The sequence below is a fragment of the Fistularia commersonii genome, chromosome 23, assembly GCF_037954325.1.
Source record: "Fistularia commersonii isolate RoL2024-O1a breed Wild chromosome 23, RoL_Fcom_v1.0, whole genome shotgun sequence".
Classification (NCBI taxonomy): domain Eukaryota; kingdom Metazoa; phylum Chordata; class Actinopteri; order Syngnathiformes; family Fistulariidae; genus Fistularia; species Fistularia commersonii.
This window is the reverse complement of record NC_141306.1, coordinates 1170704-1187876: the sequence shown is the minus strand read 5'-3', so window position 1 is coordinate 1187876 and position 17173 is coordinate 1170704. Positions and strand designations below refer to the sequence as shown.

Here is a 17173-nt window from a genome sequence, read left to right as displayed (position 1 = left end):
CACGGGCTTCGTATTTTTGTGATTCCGCTCTCGCCCTCGCATGTCACCGGTCAGGATTTTTACCCTAAAGCTGCTTCCTGAGATGTTTCCCCTTCGTCATCCCATCCTCGGCGAGCGCGTCAAATATTTACCGCTCTCAGGCTTGTTCCAAGGACAAAACCCGCTGGGTTGTAATTAACAAACCTGCCACCTAAAAGCTAACAAGCTAACGCACCGGAAAACAATTTAGCATAAAAACTAAACAATGTGAATCGGTGCTAACGTAGCCGCTTGTTTTGTGGAAAATTTGCGTAAATGTAACTTTGCAAAGATGGTTAAATGGTAAATTAGCGGATTTCCAAAAGTACATATCCAAACCGGACGGCACGAGTAGCCTCACCACGAGAAGGTCTTTGGTTCGATTCGGACATGTATGTTTTTCCCGTGTCAGCGCGACGTTCCTCTCGGTTCGCCGGCTTCCTTGGAGACCCTACATCGTCCAGATGTGGAGATGAGAAGGTGAACGGTCGTATGTATCCACACGGCACGTGAATGAGTGAATGAATGACTGTTTGTCTGCAGCACCCCTGCAACCCTGACTCCAGGCTAACTGTTCTAAATCAACAACCAAAGAATTCATTGTTTAACATTAGCGTAACGAGTTCACGGATGTAAACACACCAGAAGCTAATAAAAGTTACAGTCTCCCTGAAGTCCTTGCGGAAAGTAATTAGCAAACATTGTCCTTGTAGCAACTTCACAAAGGCGGTTAATTCAAAGAGAGTCGCAAAGATCAAAGGTACGGCGGTGTTAGCGTCGGAATCCGGGCTCTGAGTCGAAGCCGGTGAAGCTAAACCTTCGACTCGGGGTGTCAGAGCGGCCTGTCGTCGGGGTTAAACCCGTCAAGACTCGTCAGAGATCAAGGTTTACTTCTGCGGAGCGTCAGACGACACCGCGGTCAAAAAATGCTAAGGTAATCAAAAGCCGCCACGTGATCAGATTTTCTAGCAGCTGCCGGCGTGGACTGGCGAACACACACTCCGAGTGTGTTGCCAAAGTTGGTCTAGAGCGTCGATCGCGATCTACCAGTCGATCGCAAAGGTAAATACTGGTAGATCGTATGACATTAGAAAAAAAAGATGTCAGGCTTTCGTCCGGGGCAGCCAATCAGATGAGATCTTCGGCGCAAAGTGCAACACAACTAACAAGCTAGTCAACAAGTTACCTCTGATTTTTAGCCTTCGGATTTTTCTCTTAAACTTAAGAAAGGGTATAAAATGAGTGGAGGAGCCGAACCGAGTAAGAGGATAAAAACTTATCACTTTCATACGGAATGGGAGGAGGACTTTTTTTTTTTTTTTTTTTTTACGATGACATTTTGGAAGTGCGTTAGCCTCATCTGCCGGTCTACAATCGCAATACCAAAGAAGGGTAATGCGGAGCGGCATTTTCGGACCGTCGGTGGAAAATACGTCACGGACGTCCCGCCGAAAAGCGAGCTGAGAAAGAGAAAGGTGAAGGAACTCAAATCCAAGTTGTCACTTCTCACACAACATATTTCATACTTTAAAAGCGGAAGTCGCGACCGAAGCATCGTTCCGAGCAAGTGACGTCAATTCGTGAACGTGGGTCTTATTTATTTTGTGTCATGCAATATGGGCTCACTCGTTATGCGAGGTCCATCAATACGCATTGCACTGTAAAGAATGTATTGCATTTTTGTCGTGGGTCGATCATCGTGAGCGCTCCCGGTCTAAAGGACGACCAAAGAGAAGACTCGCGGACGTCGAGAAGATGATACCGAGGATAGGGTCAGATTCCGGAGGCCGATTCCTGATCCCGGAGGACCGATAAGACACAAATGCACAAAAACAGTTGTGGATTTGGCCAAACGGCAGAGTCAAAGTCAACTCCGTTGTCAACGCTGCCCCATCTTCACACAGACAGAGCGCTGGTAGGGCTTGTCAACAGTGACAGGAGTGCTCGGGTGCTGTTGCAAAGAAAGTGAAAGAGGTATAAAAGTACAGTTGCATCCATAATTAAACAGTGCATTTTCTTCATTGAAGTGAACGAGTAAGTGAGCGGCCGTTTGCCAACCGTTTGGTCCGAAACCAGATCCAAGACGGCGGCATCCGGCGGAAGTCCGGAAGCAGATCAGAGAAGAACCCGTGCTTTGGATACCCGGCCTCATTACGGATTAGCCTCCCGGTTCCTTTGTTTTCTTGCCGCGTCGCCGCCAAGGTGGAAGCGAAGCGCAGCGGCCGGTCGCGGATGCAATCTCGTCCTCCCGGCGTTTGCGCGGCGGGCTGCGGCGGCTTACGGTCGCCCCTCTTCGGGTCGACCCTCGAGTGCCATTGTGCCACGGTACTTCCTCGTCTCGCTTCCTTTGTGAGTCCCGCATCTCCATCTTCTCGGGTGACCCCGGACAGAGAGGGAACCCGTTGTTTCCATACGGGACGACGTCCGGAGCAGAAATGAAGCTCACCAGGTGATCTGCGCAGCTCCGAGGCCTCAGCTTAGAATTTAAAATCCATTTTTTTTTTGTTGTTGTTGTTGTTAATCCCTGTAATATTGTCAACAGAAAGAGATGAAGGGACGGACCGGAGTTGGCTTCTTCTTCTTCTGTTTCCTTTCTGATTCACCGACAGTCACTCTTTGGTACCGACGTTCAATTTGAGGAAGGTCTGAATCCTCTTCCTCCAACAGTCCAAAAACAGTTAGTAGGTTCATTAGAAGATTGTCCCAACCTGCGAACGGTTGCATAGCCCTGTGTTTGACTTGCAACCGGTCCAAGGTGGACCTCGCGGCCGGGATATTTGCGGATAATGAACGTCGACTCCCGCTCTGTGGCGTTCAAATTGGCGAAACCCGAGAGTCCCAGCTGCAGGACCCATTCCATCGCCGCTTTATGTCCAACATCTGTTCCCTCCGACTGGCCTCCCCTATAGGAGGCTACCGTCGGCCAGCGGCGCCGCGCTCGGCATCGTAACGCCGCAGCTGTAACCTCCCAGAGCGAGACGTTATATCACCCCTGAGCTAAAGAGAACAATTAGGCCATATCAGCGGATCAGATTGTTGGCAGCCGGGGCGGCGGTTAGCGGGCGGCACCAGTAATCTGTGGCTTAGCTGGCGTCGGGCCACGGCCGGCGGCAGCTCCGCGGCCTCCGCAGACACTTAAAAGTCAGCGAGGGCACCGGGAGCCGGCGCTTTCATCGTATCGGCGTGAATGAATCAAAAACCAGAGAGGCGTAAAAGGGGGGAGGGAACGGGCTCTCTTAATGAGGGCGGTTGTTTCAGCAGGCGTTACATCAACGGCGTTTGAATAGATCTTTGTTTACGGCCCACCTGCCGGGAAAGTACGGGTGGCCCGTTCCGGTCCGCTCCACATGACGTATAGCTTTTTTTGGTCCCGGGGTCGGAAGTAGGAGAAGGGGTTCGCCCCCGATGTCATTGGCGGTTGGTGGCGGCTAATCTCGTCAATGGTATCTCCGCCCAAACTGGATTTCGGACGAACAAAACAAATGAAAATTCCAGCGCCCACGGATCCTTCGAACGGCTCTTGTCGAGGGTTTATAGTTAATTTCGCAAGGCAAAGGACGCATCGTCATTTGAATTCTTGTGGAGAAACTGGCGCAGGGAGTAGCCCGATTGTCCCTGGAACCAGACGTTCCTTGTTCGATTCCTGACTCCTCCTTGTTTGTCAAAGGGTTGTTGAGCAAGACACCGAACCCCTAACTGCTCCTCTGGCACTGTGCCTTAGCTGACTTCTGCTCGTGGTTCCTCCATGATGGGTAAATCCATATTTCACTGATGTTGTGCTCCATGTAGAACTGTATGTGGAAGTAAAGGCCTTTCTTCGTCTTCTAAATTAAGACACAAACCGATGGGTGATAGGAGGAGTCGTCATCCGATGGAGAATTCGATTTCAAGTACTTAGGGTCAACAGTGAGACAGTGGTGAGACCTTCCATGCTGTATGCTCTCCAAACTTACATTGACATCGACAGGAGGCAGAGCTGGAGGTTGCAGAGATGAAGATGTTGAGGTTGAGGTTCTCTTTGGGAGTGACCAGGATGGAGAGGATCAGGAATGAGTCCATCAGAGGAACAGCACATGTTAGATGTTTTGGAGAGAAGCTCAGAGAAGCCAGACTGAGATGGTTGGGTCATGTCAGAGGAGGGATCGTGAACGTATTGATAGACGGATCCTGGAATTGGAGGTCTAGAGGAAGACCAGAGAGAGGATTTATGGACGTTGTGAGAGAGGATATGAAGTTAGTTGGTGTGAGAGAGGAGGTTCTAGAGAATAAGGTTAGATGGAGAAAGTTGATATACCGTGGTGACCCTTGAAGGGAAAAGCCCAAAGGAAAAGAAGAATATGTCACAGGGGAGCAGGACATGTATGACCGAGACGAACTGATGGTCATGAGACGGTTCGGTCATGAACAGAGGAGCGTTCATGTCCAAACCATGATGAAATCTGGGTAGCAGAAGAAGATCCAATCCGGTGCAAACATCCCTCCGTCGTGTCAGTGGAACGCCTTTTCAGGTCGTCCGCCAATCAAACGGCCACTCATCCACACCTACGGACAGACAGGAGTCTTTATGCAATGAACGGTCGCACGTCTCCATGTGACCCATGAGTTGCATGAGAGGCCGAATGCTTTTATAAGCCTCCGACCGTCCATAAACAGCGAATAGGTTCATAAAAGACTCCTCAACTGTGCGAGAGGGTGAAGGGCTCCCATGGCAGTCCACCCGGCAGCGCAGATAACGAATGAATGAATGAACAGGAAAGAAACTAAAGCGGCGTGATCCTTTAGATCTTTAGCGCCTGCGGCGGCGAAGCCGGTCTCAGGTGTGGGGTTTCTGGTGTTTTAAAATTAGCCAGACGTGTCTCTGATCTGAAATCCATTTCCTTTTTCCCCCGTACGTCACTTATTTGCATTTCAGTTCTCGACTCGCTGTCGCTAGTTCGCGAGTGGACGGAAGCCGCGTTGCGTAATAATGTTAGATGTACTTCAAAAAAAAATAAAAAGCACTTCCTGCCTTCTGATGAGCTCTACTGCATTGCAGCTCTGCAAAAAAAAAAAAAAAAAAAAAACTGAAACAAGCTGTATTTTTCAAAATAAAACTTTTATATTCCTGTCGGCCGGTTCTAAATTTGATGACTCCTGGAAAAGCTGCCTGTCGATCAGGCGCGTTCCTCCCGAAACCGCGAGTTTCGAAGATACCGTCTCGGTCGCGGCCTCGGAGTGTTTACTCTCCGGACTCGAGCCGAGGGGAGAAGATTAGTTTGTTTATCGCGAGGAAGAAGCGCGTCTGAGACGGCGCCTGATTAGCAAGCAGGTGCTCGCGAGGCACCGGCCAATCGGATGAGGCGTCGGCAAGCGGCTGGTGACGGTGCGGGGGGGGGGGGGGGGGTTCAGCCCGCCGTCGTCATGGTGATGCAGACATCGGCGGCGGCAATGCGAGAAGATGAAGCCGTTACACTGACTGCGGTGTTATTTTGGGGTTTCTGCGTCTTTATGTAACCGGTGGACTCGCTGAGGGATCCTCGCTTTCTTCTTCTTCTTCTTCTTCTTCTCCAGCTCACTCCTGGAGAAAAATGCTAATGACGGGAACGTTTCATCCCCGCCTGTGCATCTCCGAAAAAAAAAAAGAAAGAAAATGACTCACCTGCTTCCCTTTTTAAAGTCGTCCCCCCCCCTCGCCGTGAATAATAAGGGGAAAATATGCTTTGCGGGTTCAAAACAAAAAATAGAAATCAACAGGCTGAGCAAACAGACGTGTGCTGACTGGATGGGATGGATGCGCTTTTCTTTACATTTTCCTGTTTCCTCCTCAACATCTTGCAGCTGTGGCCTCCAGGGGCGCCACGGCCAATCGTGTGCCTCCGTCTAACCCACGGCCAATCACCTGCATCTATCTAACCTTTAATTGATCAATGATCTGGCTCCATCAAACCTACAACCAATCGTGTGCCTCCATCTAACCTACGGCCAATCGTGTGCCTCCATCTAACCTACGGCCAATCGTGTGCCTCCATCTAACCTACGGCCAATCGTGTGCCTCCATCTAAACCACGGCCAATCGTCTGCCTCCATCTAACCTACAGCCAATGATCTGGCTCTATCTCACCTACGGCCAATTATGTGCCTCCATCTAACCCACAGCCAATCATGTGCCTCCATCTAACCTACGGCCAATCGTCTGCCTCCATCTAACCTACAGCCAATGATCTGGCTCTATCTCACCTACAGCCAATTGTGTGCCTCCATCGAACCCACAGCCAATGATCTGGCTCCATCTAACCCACAGCCAATCGTGTGCCTCCATCGAACCTTTAATTGATCAATGATCTGGCTCCATCTAACCCACGGCCAATCAGCTGCTTCCATCTGACCTTTAATCGATCAATCATCTTCTCCATCCATGAGCAACATCTGCTCTGCTTCAGATGCAGTTTAGTGGCAAACATGGCCGCCGCCGTGATGGTTTCTGCTAGTAGCGCTTTCCACTGGATAGCATTCGGCTACCTAGCATAAGCTAGGAATCGAACCGCCAACCTCCCGAATGATTTATAAAGTTTTAACCCCAGAATTTAACAGCCCACGTTCACTATTTTCTCCTGGAAGATTTTTGTAAAAATAGATAATAAAGGGAGGCACGGGGGAGGCGGGGCTAGCTGCTAGCTGCTAACCGCTAACGAGGACAATCAGCCTGTTTGAATGACGGCAACGTAGCATGTGGCTAAATGATGCTTTGGTTTTAAAACAGGAGACAAACTTTCGGCAAGTGAGGTGACGATGAGTTGGTCGAAAGACACACACACACACACACACACACACACACACACACACATGCAATTTCCCTCTTTTGTGCAGAAACAATCACAATAGCACTTCAAATGATACGTTTAAATGCATTTTTCTTGAAAACATTAGCAAATTAAACGTCATGGTGGGAAGGAGATGGACTGGGTTCTCCTCTGCTCGGGTTCTTCACGTTCCTTCCATGTTCTCGAAGCCTCTTGCGTGGTGAATGTCCAGATGTTTGCGTCTTCCAAAACGTAAACAATCCCACCTTTTAGCGGCGGTAATGACGGGCCCGCCGTCAAAGCCGAGCTATTTTCCCGCCGTTGGCGGGCGAGGCCCTCCCCGCTTGTCAGAAAAAAAAATTCTATCCTTTGAGAAAAAACGAGAAAGAGAAAAAAAAAAAGAAAAGCAAAAAGACGCAGGCTGTAATTTCTCAGCTGGGGGACAGACTGCTTTCATCCCGGGCAGCTATTCTCATCTCAATCATCCATTTATCGCGTAACACAAGCCGGCAACATCCAGAACACAAATTGGCAAATTTCTCCGGTAATCACAACCCCGACAGGAGGAGGAGAGCGAGCCGGGGAGGAAGGGATGGCAGAAGAGAGGGAGGGATATTTGGAAGCAATAAAGAAGCGTTAAACGGAGGCGTCTGACACTCAGACGGGACGTTCGGCGCCGCGTCGTTCACGCGTTCATCTGGAAACCAACGGAAGCTCCACCTGCATTGTTTTCTACAGACATTTATTTTTTACAGTAATTTATGTGTTTACATATATACCAATTTTATATATCATATTCATATTAATAATATTTATTATTTATATATATGTATTTGTATTATACATATATTGTATAACATATATATATATGTATTTTTTATAATATACATATATATTCATACAAATATGTATGCACATATATATACATATATGTATATATATGTGTATATATATATATAGATAGATATATTTGTGTGTGTATATATATATATATATATATACGTATAGATATATATGCACATATATATACATATATCTGTATATATATGTGTATACATACATACATATGTGAATACATATCTATATGTGTATATTTATACACATATAGATATGTATGCACACACATATATATATATATGTATATCTGTGTATATATATATGTGTGTGTGTGTGTGTACATATATACATATGTATCCACATATATGTGTATACATATCTATATGTGTATATATACATCCATTTGTATGTATATATAAATACATATAGATATGTAAGCACATATATACATATATCTGTATATATATGTGCATACATATCTATATGTGTATATATACATATATTTGTATATATATATATATACAAATAGATATGTATGCACATATATACATATACCTGTATACATATATGTATACATATATACATGTGAATATACATATACAGGACTGTCTCAGAAAATTAGAATATTGTGATAAAGTTCTTTATCTTCTGTAATGAGATTACAAAAACAAAAATGTCATACATTCGGGATTCGTTATGAATCAACTGAAATATTGCAAGCCTATTATTATTTTAATATTGCTGATTATGGCTTACATCTTAAGAAAACTCAAATATCCTATCTCCACATATTAGAACACCATGAAAAGGTATTTTTTGTTTTTTTATCGCATTACAGAAGATAAAGACCTCTATCACAATATACACATTTTCTGAGACGGTCCTGTATGTGCATACATATCTATATGTGTACATATATACATATATGTGTATTTTTGTGTATACATATGAATAGATATAGATATATTTGTATATATATTCACTCACACACACACACACTGGTGTATTTAAGTATCTGTGCTATTTACTAAACCGTCGGCGTCCACACGACGACGAAGACGCGTCTTAAAACTCCCAACTCCGGCGCCGGCCGGCTCTCCTTCCCAACACGAGACCTTCCCTCCGGGCCGATGTTCCGGTCGCTTCCACGGCAAGAAAAGACGCGGAGCTCCGACGCCGGGAATCCGTCGGCTCCTCCCGAAAGCCCCGAACCTCCCGCCGAGACCCACAATGGCAGATTGGCAACCCTAATACCACTGCGCTCTTTATCCGCTTGAATTAGAAACCCAATCGGAGACGGGGTTTTGGGGGAATTGCCGGCTTCGGAGAGAGAGAGAGAGAGAGAGAGAAAGAGGGCTTTATTTATTTGTTTATATTTTTTTTTCCGCAGGAATTATGTGTGTGGGCGCATTTTTAAAAGGGAGGGGGAGGAAAAAAAATGTAATTGGAGGGTTGGAGGCTCGGCGGTATCAGTCAGAGGATTAAACGCTGAACTAATACGGCCAGATTCGGAGCTGTTGTTAGCCCTTTATTAAGGAGGATGTGTGTTTGTTTTCACAAGGATGAGGCCGGCGTGCGTGTTTGTGCGCGCTGACAGGAAGTGCTTGTGAGTCAAGCAGGATGTGCGTGAAAGTGTTTGGTTTGGCCGAGCCGGCGGCGCCGCCGACGCTCTTGAGAGTCGCTTCTGCAGGAAGAGAAAGATGCAAAGATCCCCCTCCTCCTCCTTCATTCGCCGCTTTTGTCCTGCGTCTGTAAGCCTCCCTGCAGAAGAGGCGCCGACACACACACACACACACACACACACACACACACACACACACACAGAAGTCAGCCGGGACGGAGGCAGGAAATTTGCTCCGAAGGCAACTTGTTACTTTGGGCTGTCAGCTAATTGAGCGCTCCGTCACGTTTATTCGCCGGAGAAGACGGCCGACGGACGGTTACGTAAGGAGGCCCCGGGGGGTCGAGATGTTTGGACGTTTGGGGGCTGAAGGTCCAGGAGGAGGAGGAGGAGGAGGAGGGTTGTTCAGACATTCTCAGAAGACGCTTCTTAGAACCGTCCGGCATGAATCCCGTTCCAGGAATTAGCCTGTTCCGGGGGGAACCTTGTTAGTTTTGCGGCCCCGCCGGCAGTGAGGGACGTCTGCGCTCGAAACAAACCATCTCAGAGGAAGAAGAAGAAGAAGAAGAAGAAGAAGAAGAGGTGGAAGCTGCTGCAGCCTTCAGGAGAAAATAACCATGTGTTTTTATCTTGCTAACGCCGCATTTATGTAGACGTTCCCCTTAGAAACCCCTTCTCGCTTCTTCTGTCCATTTTGTTGTGTGAAAACATCTGACCAGGGTTGGGCTTAAAAACGGCACGGTAATATCCGGTCGTGGGCGGGGCTTATGAGTTCAACCAATCAACAATCGGCAAGATCCTGCCTCGGTGTAGGAGCTAAGCTAGGACCTGAGGTCCGTGCACTTTGGTTCTTCTGCTGCCCCAAAGAAACAACCTGGTCTCCTGATAATGTCCTTCTGAAAGGTTCCACCGTGTGATTTCAACCCGTGAGATGTTGAAAAATAAATCATATTCGGGGGGAGAACGTCTGTTTTGACCAGAACCTGGACTTGAAACGGCGAATCAAGCCACGACTGTCCGAAGAACCAGTGAAATTGACCAAAATGCAAGAAATGGAACTTAAAACCTAAAAAAACGCAGTGAATCCAACACAGAATCAGCAGGAAATTGGCTAAAAAAAACAAAAAAAAAACAGGAAATTGCCCAGGTGGGCTGTGACTTTCCACACCTGAGCTAAGCTAAGCTAAGCTAAGCTAAGCTAAGCGACGACTCAAAGAGCACATGAAAACAAAAACAAAAGAGGCGAGCCTCCTTCCAGGAAATAGACGTGGCCAACGCTGTTCTCGCACACACACACACACACACACACACACACACACACACACACACACCGCGCTCCGGCCTGTATCTCCTGGACCTTTTGTGTGGACGCCGGATGTGAAGATGTTCCGCCCTTCCAGGTTAAGCGAAGGAGACGGAGGAGGAGCCGGCGTCCTTTAGGCTCCGCCCACCGCCGGCCTCGCTTCCCCTCGGCTGCACGTACGTGCACGGACAGCGTGCGCATCCTGTTCCCGTGGAGGTTCTCCCGGGACCTGCTGTCCAAGCCGGGGGTTCGAAGGTTCTCCAGCCTGAGTGGGTTCTCCGTAACCGTCGGCGACGTGGCCACGACAAATAAATACCTGGATGTTCTTTCCAAGCGGCGTGACGGCGGTTCCGGTTCGGACGCCGTCACGTGTTCCTTCCGTGTTCTCCTTCCCGTGGAGAAGCGGGTTCTCCGTGTTCCTCTGAGGGTCCAAAAGCAGGACCTTGTTGTCGGTGTGAGAAGGTGAACGGGCGTTTTCTTCCATCCGCGGCTCTGTGATTGACAAGTCGCCGTCCAGGTTAAGCCCCGCCCCTCGCTGGGATCGGCCAATGAATGAATGAATGGATGAACGAATGACCTTTGACCCCGTTCAAACGTCACGGCCGCCATCTTTGGAATCCGTCGGCGAACGCGGGGAGTTTCTGTCTTAACGGCGTCCCGTTTCCTCGGCAGACTCGTCGGGCCAGGTGAGCTCCTCGCCGCTGGGCTCGCCGACCTCGCACCGCGGGATGCACCCGTCGCTGCTAAGCCCCGCCTCCATGGGGCCGTCCGGCTCGCTGCATTCTCCAATCAGCACGCTCAGCTCGCCCATGAACGGCCTGGCCTCGCCGTTCTCCGTCATCAGCTCGCCCATGGGACCCCACTCCATGAACTCGCCCGGCATGGGCTACGGCCCCAGCGTCAGCCCGCAGGTGAGGCACACACACACACACACACACACACACACACACACACACACACACACACACACACACACACTCCTGTGCTCCTTTATAGCCAAGAAGGGGAACATGAAACCACGATAACGGCGCCTTTTCCTCCTCGTCATCCTTCCTGCTTCATTCCTGCATTCATTCATTCACACACACACACACACACACACACACACACACACACACACTCGTACACTCATTTATAAGCGAGGGGAACATGAGTCCGCCGCGATGGCGTTTCTTTCTCCCCTCCGTCGCCCTTTTTCCTTCTTCCTCATTCATTCATTAATCGATAAAATCGATTACAGAGTATTGATTGATTTCTTCATTGATTGATCTGGCGATTTCATGAGTATATTTCATATTATTATGATAATAAGGGTCTTATGTGTGTGTGTGTGTGTGTGTGTGTGTGTCTAAATGTATTTAAGTGTAAACATGTTATGAAAAAGTGTGTATATAAAGCACTTGTGGCCCCGGTTACAAGTGCAGCATTGATTTATTTTTATAACTTGTCACTTTCCCAGATTGAATAGCCACACACACACACACACACACACACACACACACACACAAATCCTGTTGCCCCCACCAACAAACACGACTTAGTGATTCTGTATCATGTCTTAGAACTGCTTTCACAGGACTGAAAAGTGCCAATTAGGCACACACACACACACACACACACACACACACACACACACACACACACACACACACACACACACTGCTTCCAGGCGGAGGCCCCGCTCCGACCCCCTGCCCCAGTTAATCAAGGCCTTTTCAGCCCGGATTCCACACAACTTCAGCTCCGTCACTCACTCGTCTTTATCTGAGGCACATTTGTCACCGTCTCCCTCCACGTCTTCTTCTTCTTCTTCTTCTTCTTCTTCTTCTTCTTCTTCTTCTTCTTCTTCTTCTTCTTCTCCTCCATCCCTTCGTTCTCTCTCTCTTTCTTTCTCCAGTCGTCTTCCAACTTCTCGTCTACTTCACGTCATCTTCCTCTTCTCTCTGTCATTTCTTCTCTTTTTTTTTTTTTGTTCCGTCAATAATCCTCGCTTTCGTTCGAATTAAAAACATAGACTTGCACGCACACGCGCACACACACACACACACACACACACACACACAATTAAGACATCAAAGTCTGCAGTGGCCCAGTTTCCGCCTGCAGCCATATCTGAAATTGAAATTGTTTCCCTCAAAATGCAGTTGCTGCCCTTTTTTGTGTGTGTGTGTGTGTGTGTGTGTGTGTGTGTGTGTGTGTGTGTGTGTGTGAGCCTGTTCAGGAGGGGCCTTCCTCGTCATTGTTGAGCTCATCTCGCTGCCTCTCCTTTTGAATGCAAGTGTCCCGGGCGTAATGGAGTTAAGAGTGGATTAGGGGAAGTTTCAGAAAAGCAGCCGGCCTCTCGTTGCTAGAAAGTGTGTGTTCGTGTGTGTGTGTGTGTGTGTGTGTGTGTGTGTGTGTGTGTGTGTTCCCCTCTGTTCGATTTCAACACCTTCATCTGCGTTGCGGAGGCAGCCCCGCGGGGCTCGGTGTTCATTATCGGGTGGTAAAATTAATTCCGAACTCGTCGTCTCCTTCCAACGCCGATGTTGTTTTCCGACTAAACTGCGTGTTTTAATTTAGTGAAAATAAAACGTTTGTTTTTCCTGAGTACGGATGAATTATCATGACGTTACTTTTCCCGCTAATCCGTGGGCCGACGTTTACTTTAATGACTTCATTGTAATTTTAGTTTGAAAGGGCTGTTTTTCACATATTTGTTTAAAAGTTCATTTCACCATAAATAAAAGCAACATATTAATAATGACAATTATGCTAATAATTAAAAGAAATAATAGTAGTGATATATTGAATCAGTAGTTGTCATAACAATATAAACAGTATAATATCGACAACAAAAATTATAAAAAATGAACAACAATAATAACACATTACATTTAAAATGGTAATAATTAGTAGAATAATGAAATGAATAAATACAATTTTAAATAACATAGCTACTATTAGCCAAGCCAAGAAAAATGGAAATTTCAAAGTATGTTTTTAATCAAAATTTTAAAATATTCCAAAAAATAATAATAAAAATGAACAACAATAATAACACATTACATTTAAAATGGTAATAATTAGTAGAATAATGAAATGAATAAATACAATTTTAAATGACATAGCTACTATTAGCCAAGCCAAGAAAAATGGAAATTTCAAAGTATGTTTTTAATCAAAATTTTAAAATATTCCAAATAATAATAATAAAAACAATACAATCATTTTCAAACAATAATAAATTGAGATTAAGCTATAATTAATTATTATAATACATCATGAAATCATTGAAAAACAATGAAAGAGGATGTCAGATCTGCTTTCACACCTTGCAGTTTGTGCTCGATAGCGTTTACCCAATCACACACACACACACACACACACACACACACACACACACAGAGCCTGCCTGTTCGGGCGTCGGGGGAGAAGCCGGGAATCCAACCGCCAACCAACAGCGATTCCACAAAGTTTTCTAGCATTTCTGCGAAAAAGAACAATAAAAAAAAAAAAAAAAGCGTGAATAAACCATGAGATCGGATCGCTGAGCTCCACATCCGACACTTCTGAGCTCTTAATCCCACCACGCTTGCATGAGCGGGTCGCCCGTCATGCAAGATGGCGGCGGTGGGACGCCAAACAAGAAGATCTTCGAGGTCACACACACACACACACACACACACACACACACACACACACACACTACGGTAGCATCAAAAGTGCTGATAAGATAAAGTAAGATAAGATAGATTTATTAGTCCCACGGGTGTGTGTGTGTGTGTGTGTGTGTGTGTGTTATTAGGGAAGGCTCATCGTGGTTATGATAATAATAACAATAATAACGAGGCTAATAAGAAAAGAATAAGTGGAATAAATAAAGTCTGTAAAAAGCGCCGATCGCGGTGGAAGCTATAAATACGGCAGAGGGGGAGGTGGTTGGAAACGTGCACGTGACGCAGGAAGGGATACAATGGAAAGGTACGGAATGGGAAGGGGGGGTTAAAAATACCGGCGTGCAGAATGTTTACGTCATTTCCCAACTCTAAGACGCTGCTTCTTTCACACGCTTTCAACACGCCGCCTTCAACGACCGTCACATTTAAAAACATTTATCTGTGTAATTCTGAGGCTAGAACTGATAGAATTAGGATAATAATCATTATTGTTATCATTATTAGTGTTTGTTTGTTGGATCAATGACCCTGAGGCCACATCTTTTAAAACTTTTAATGAAATACATACCCTTTTTTTAAGTTTTAAGTTTTTTTTTTCTATATGAATGTATTCATACATTTGGTTTAATCAGTTTATTTAGTTATCTATTTATGTTTGTCTGATTCATTGATTATGTTCAAGCTAATATCTAGGTATTTTCATTTATTTGTTTTGTATTCATGTTTGCAAATTACTGAATTAACTCATTCATTTGTTTGACTTATATTTATTTCAGTTCATCGGTTCAGTTTGTCCATCTATTATTTTTAATGTATCTATCAATTTCCATTTAGTCAGTGTATTTGATTGTTTCAACTACTCAGCTATTTGTTTCTCATTTAGCTATTTGTATTTGTCGGTTATTTATTCATTTTAATTCATCTTTCATTTATTTTTTTCATTTTCTCAGGCCTCCTCCCACAGTCCAAACACATGCACCCCATCTACTTATTATTATATGAATTATTATTATCGGTGTTATGGGTTACTATTAATATTAATATTGAAATTAATATTATATTGCTGTAATTCATGATATTATTATCATCATTATTATTGGTGTAATTGGTGTCATTATTATTAATATTAATGTAATGTTGGTGTTGATTATTTCATTATCATTTTTAATAATAATAGCATTCTATTATTTCTGTTATTATCATTACTATTATTATAATTGGTGTTATTGATGTTATTATCATTATTATTAGAATTATTATTTTCATAATAGTTATTATTAGCATTGTTATTATTATTATTATATTCATAGCTATTATTATAATTGGTGTTATTGATGTTATTATCATTATTATTAGAATTATTATTTTCATAATAGTTATTATTAGCATTGTTATTATTATTATTATATTCATAGTATTATTATTATTATTTATTTTATTATTTTTTAATTATTTTTGTTATCATTATTATATGCATTATTATGGCAAAAATCCCTCTTATTGTTTCGATCATCAGGGTTTTTTAATCACCACTAGTCGCTTCCACTGATGTCACGACCTCATAGTTTTGTTGGTCTTCACACCTTCGCTCGTCTCACTTCCACCCCGTTTCACTCCCAGATCCAACCCACCGTTTGATTCTCAACCTAACCTGCAGAAAAGAAAGAAAAAAAAGAAAGAAAAAAAAAAAAAAAAAAGGGAAAACAATGAGATCCAAGATATAAATGTCAGCAGGATGAAGGACGGTGAAGATTGTGTCGAATAAAAGAGCAGGAGTTGGCGAGAAGGAGACGCTCCCTTTGTCATCGGCTAGTTCTGACATCTAAACACACACACACACACACACACACACACACACACACAACTTAGCCTCCAGCTCCGTCCCAAACACACAGACTCAGTGACAGATTGCGTAGAAAAGAGAGCGTCGTCTCCGTCCCGTCTGCTCGCCGTCCTGCATCCTGGTTTTTTTTCTCCTCTCGCCGCCACAGATTGCGACGTGAGGAATCCAGGAAACGTGGACGCTCGAGGGCCCGTCGTCCCCCCTTTTTTCCCTCCCGGTTGCCGCCGGAGAGGAAAAAAAAAGGGGGACGTCAATGGTGGCGTTTGTGGCGCCGAAGCTCGGCGAGCAGAAGAGGTGTAAATGTTTTACAAGAAACTGAGCGCGAGTTTAATAAGTGATAAATGAGCGGCGGCGGTGAAGTCACGCACCCGTTTTTAGGGGTATGTCATGTTTAGGCGAAGGTTGCTAGGAGACGGGATCACAACATAATGCCCCCCCCCTCGCGTCGTTTTTCGCCGCATGACATCACGCTAACGGCGCCATGTGTTTGGGGGCGGAGGCGTGGGCTAAGCTAGGCACTCGCTCCAGGTAGCATTTAGGTGCGTTAGCGCCATTAGCTGAAGATGGACATTAGCAAAGGACCGGCACAAGATTAGCATCGACCAGCTAGAACAGAAGGTGATGTATCGTTGCGTCGGGGCTCGTTTATGCTAATGTTAAATTCGTATTTGGGCGTGTAGCAAAGGGAGCAGTACCGCTGGGGTACGACATGCTAAAGACGACAACACGGTGCCGGTATGACAAAGAATTCTCCGTCCGCCGTGTCATGGCTGCTCGGACCGCCGCTATCCACTCCTTTGCCAGCGCCATGTTTGGCGTTGTGCTGCAAATCATTCGGTACCAGCCTGCAAAGAAAGTCTCTTGGTACGCTAGACGTTCCGGATTTTATTTTGAAAAACGTCTGCTTCTGTCTTCGCCTTTTACTGCCGCGCTTCGCACATCGGCTACCACAAGCTAGCCCTTGGAAAAAAAAAAAGAGCCAGAAACAGAAGTCGGCGGGGAACTTTTTCGAGAAGAAACGATGAGAAAGCAGAAGACTGACGGCGAAAAGAAAGTTGCATTTAAAAGAAAATATCAAGATTCCTACCTAAATTAAAGGTTCATCGCAACAGG

General features: G+C 45.4%; 1 protein-coding gene across 2 annotated transcripts in view; it reads left to right on the top strand.

Annotated features, from left to right (window-relative positions):
- rxraa (retinoid X receptor, alpha a) overlaps positions 1 to 17173 on the top strand; it is a 108943-nt gene that overhangs the window by 57139 nt on the left and 34631 nt on the right. For both annotated transcript variants that reach the window (XM_086170908.1, XM_086170907.1), the window contains exon 3: positions 11231 to 11469. In XM_086170908.1, the coding sequence (XP_086027034.1) occupies positions 11231 to 11469 (239 nt within the window). The remainder of the gene's footprint in view (positions 1 to 11230; positions 11470 to 17173) is intronic.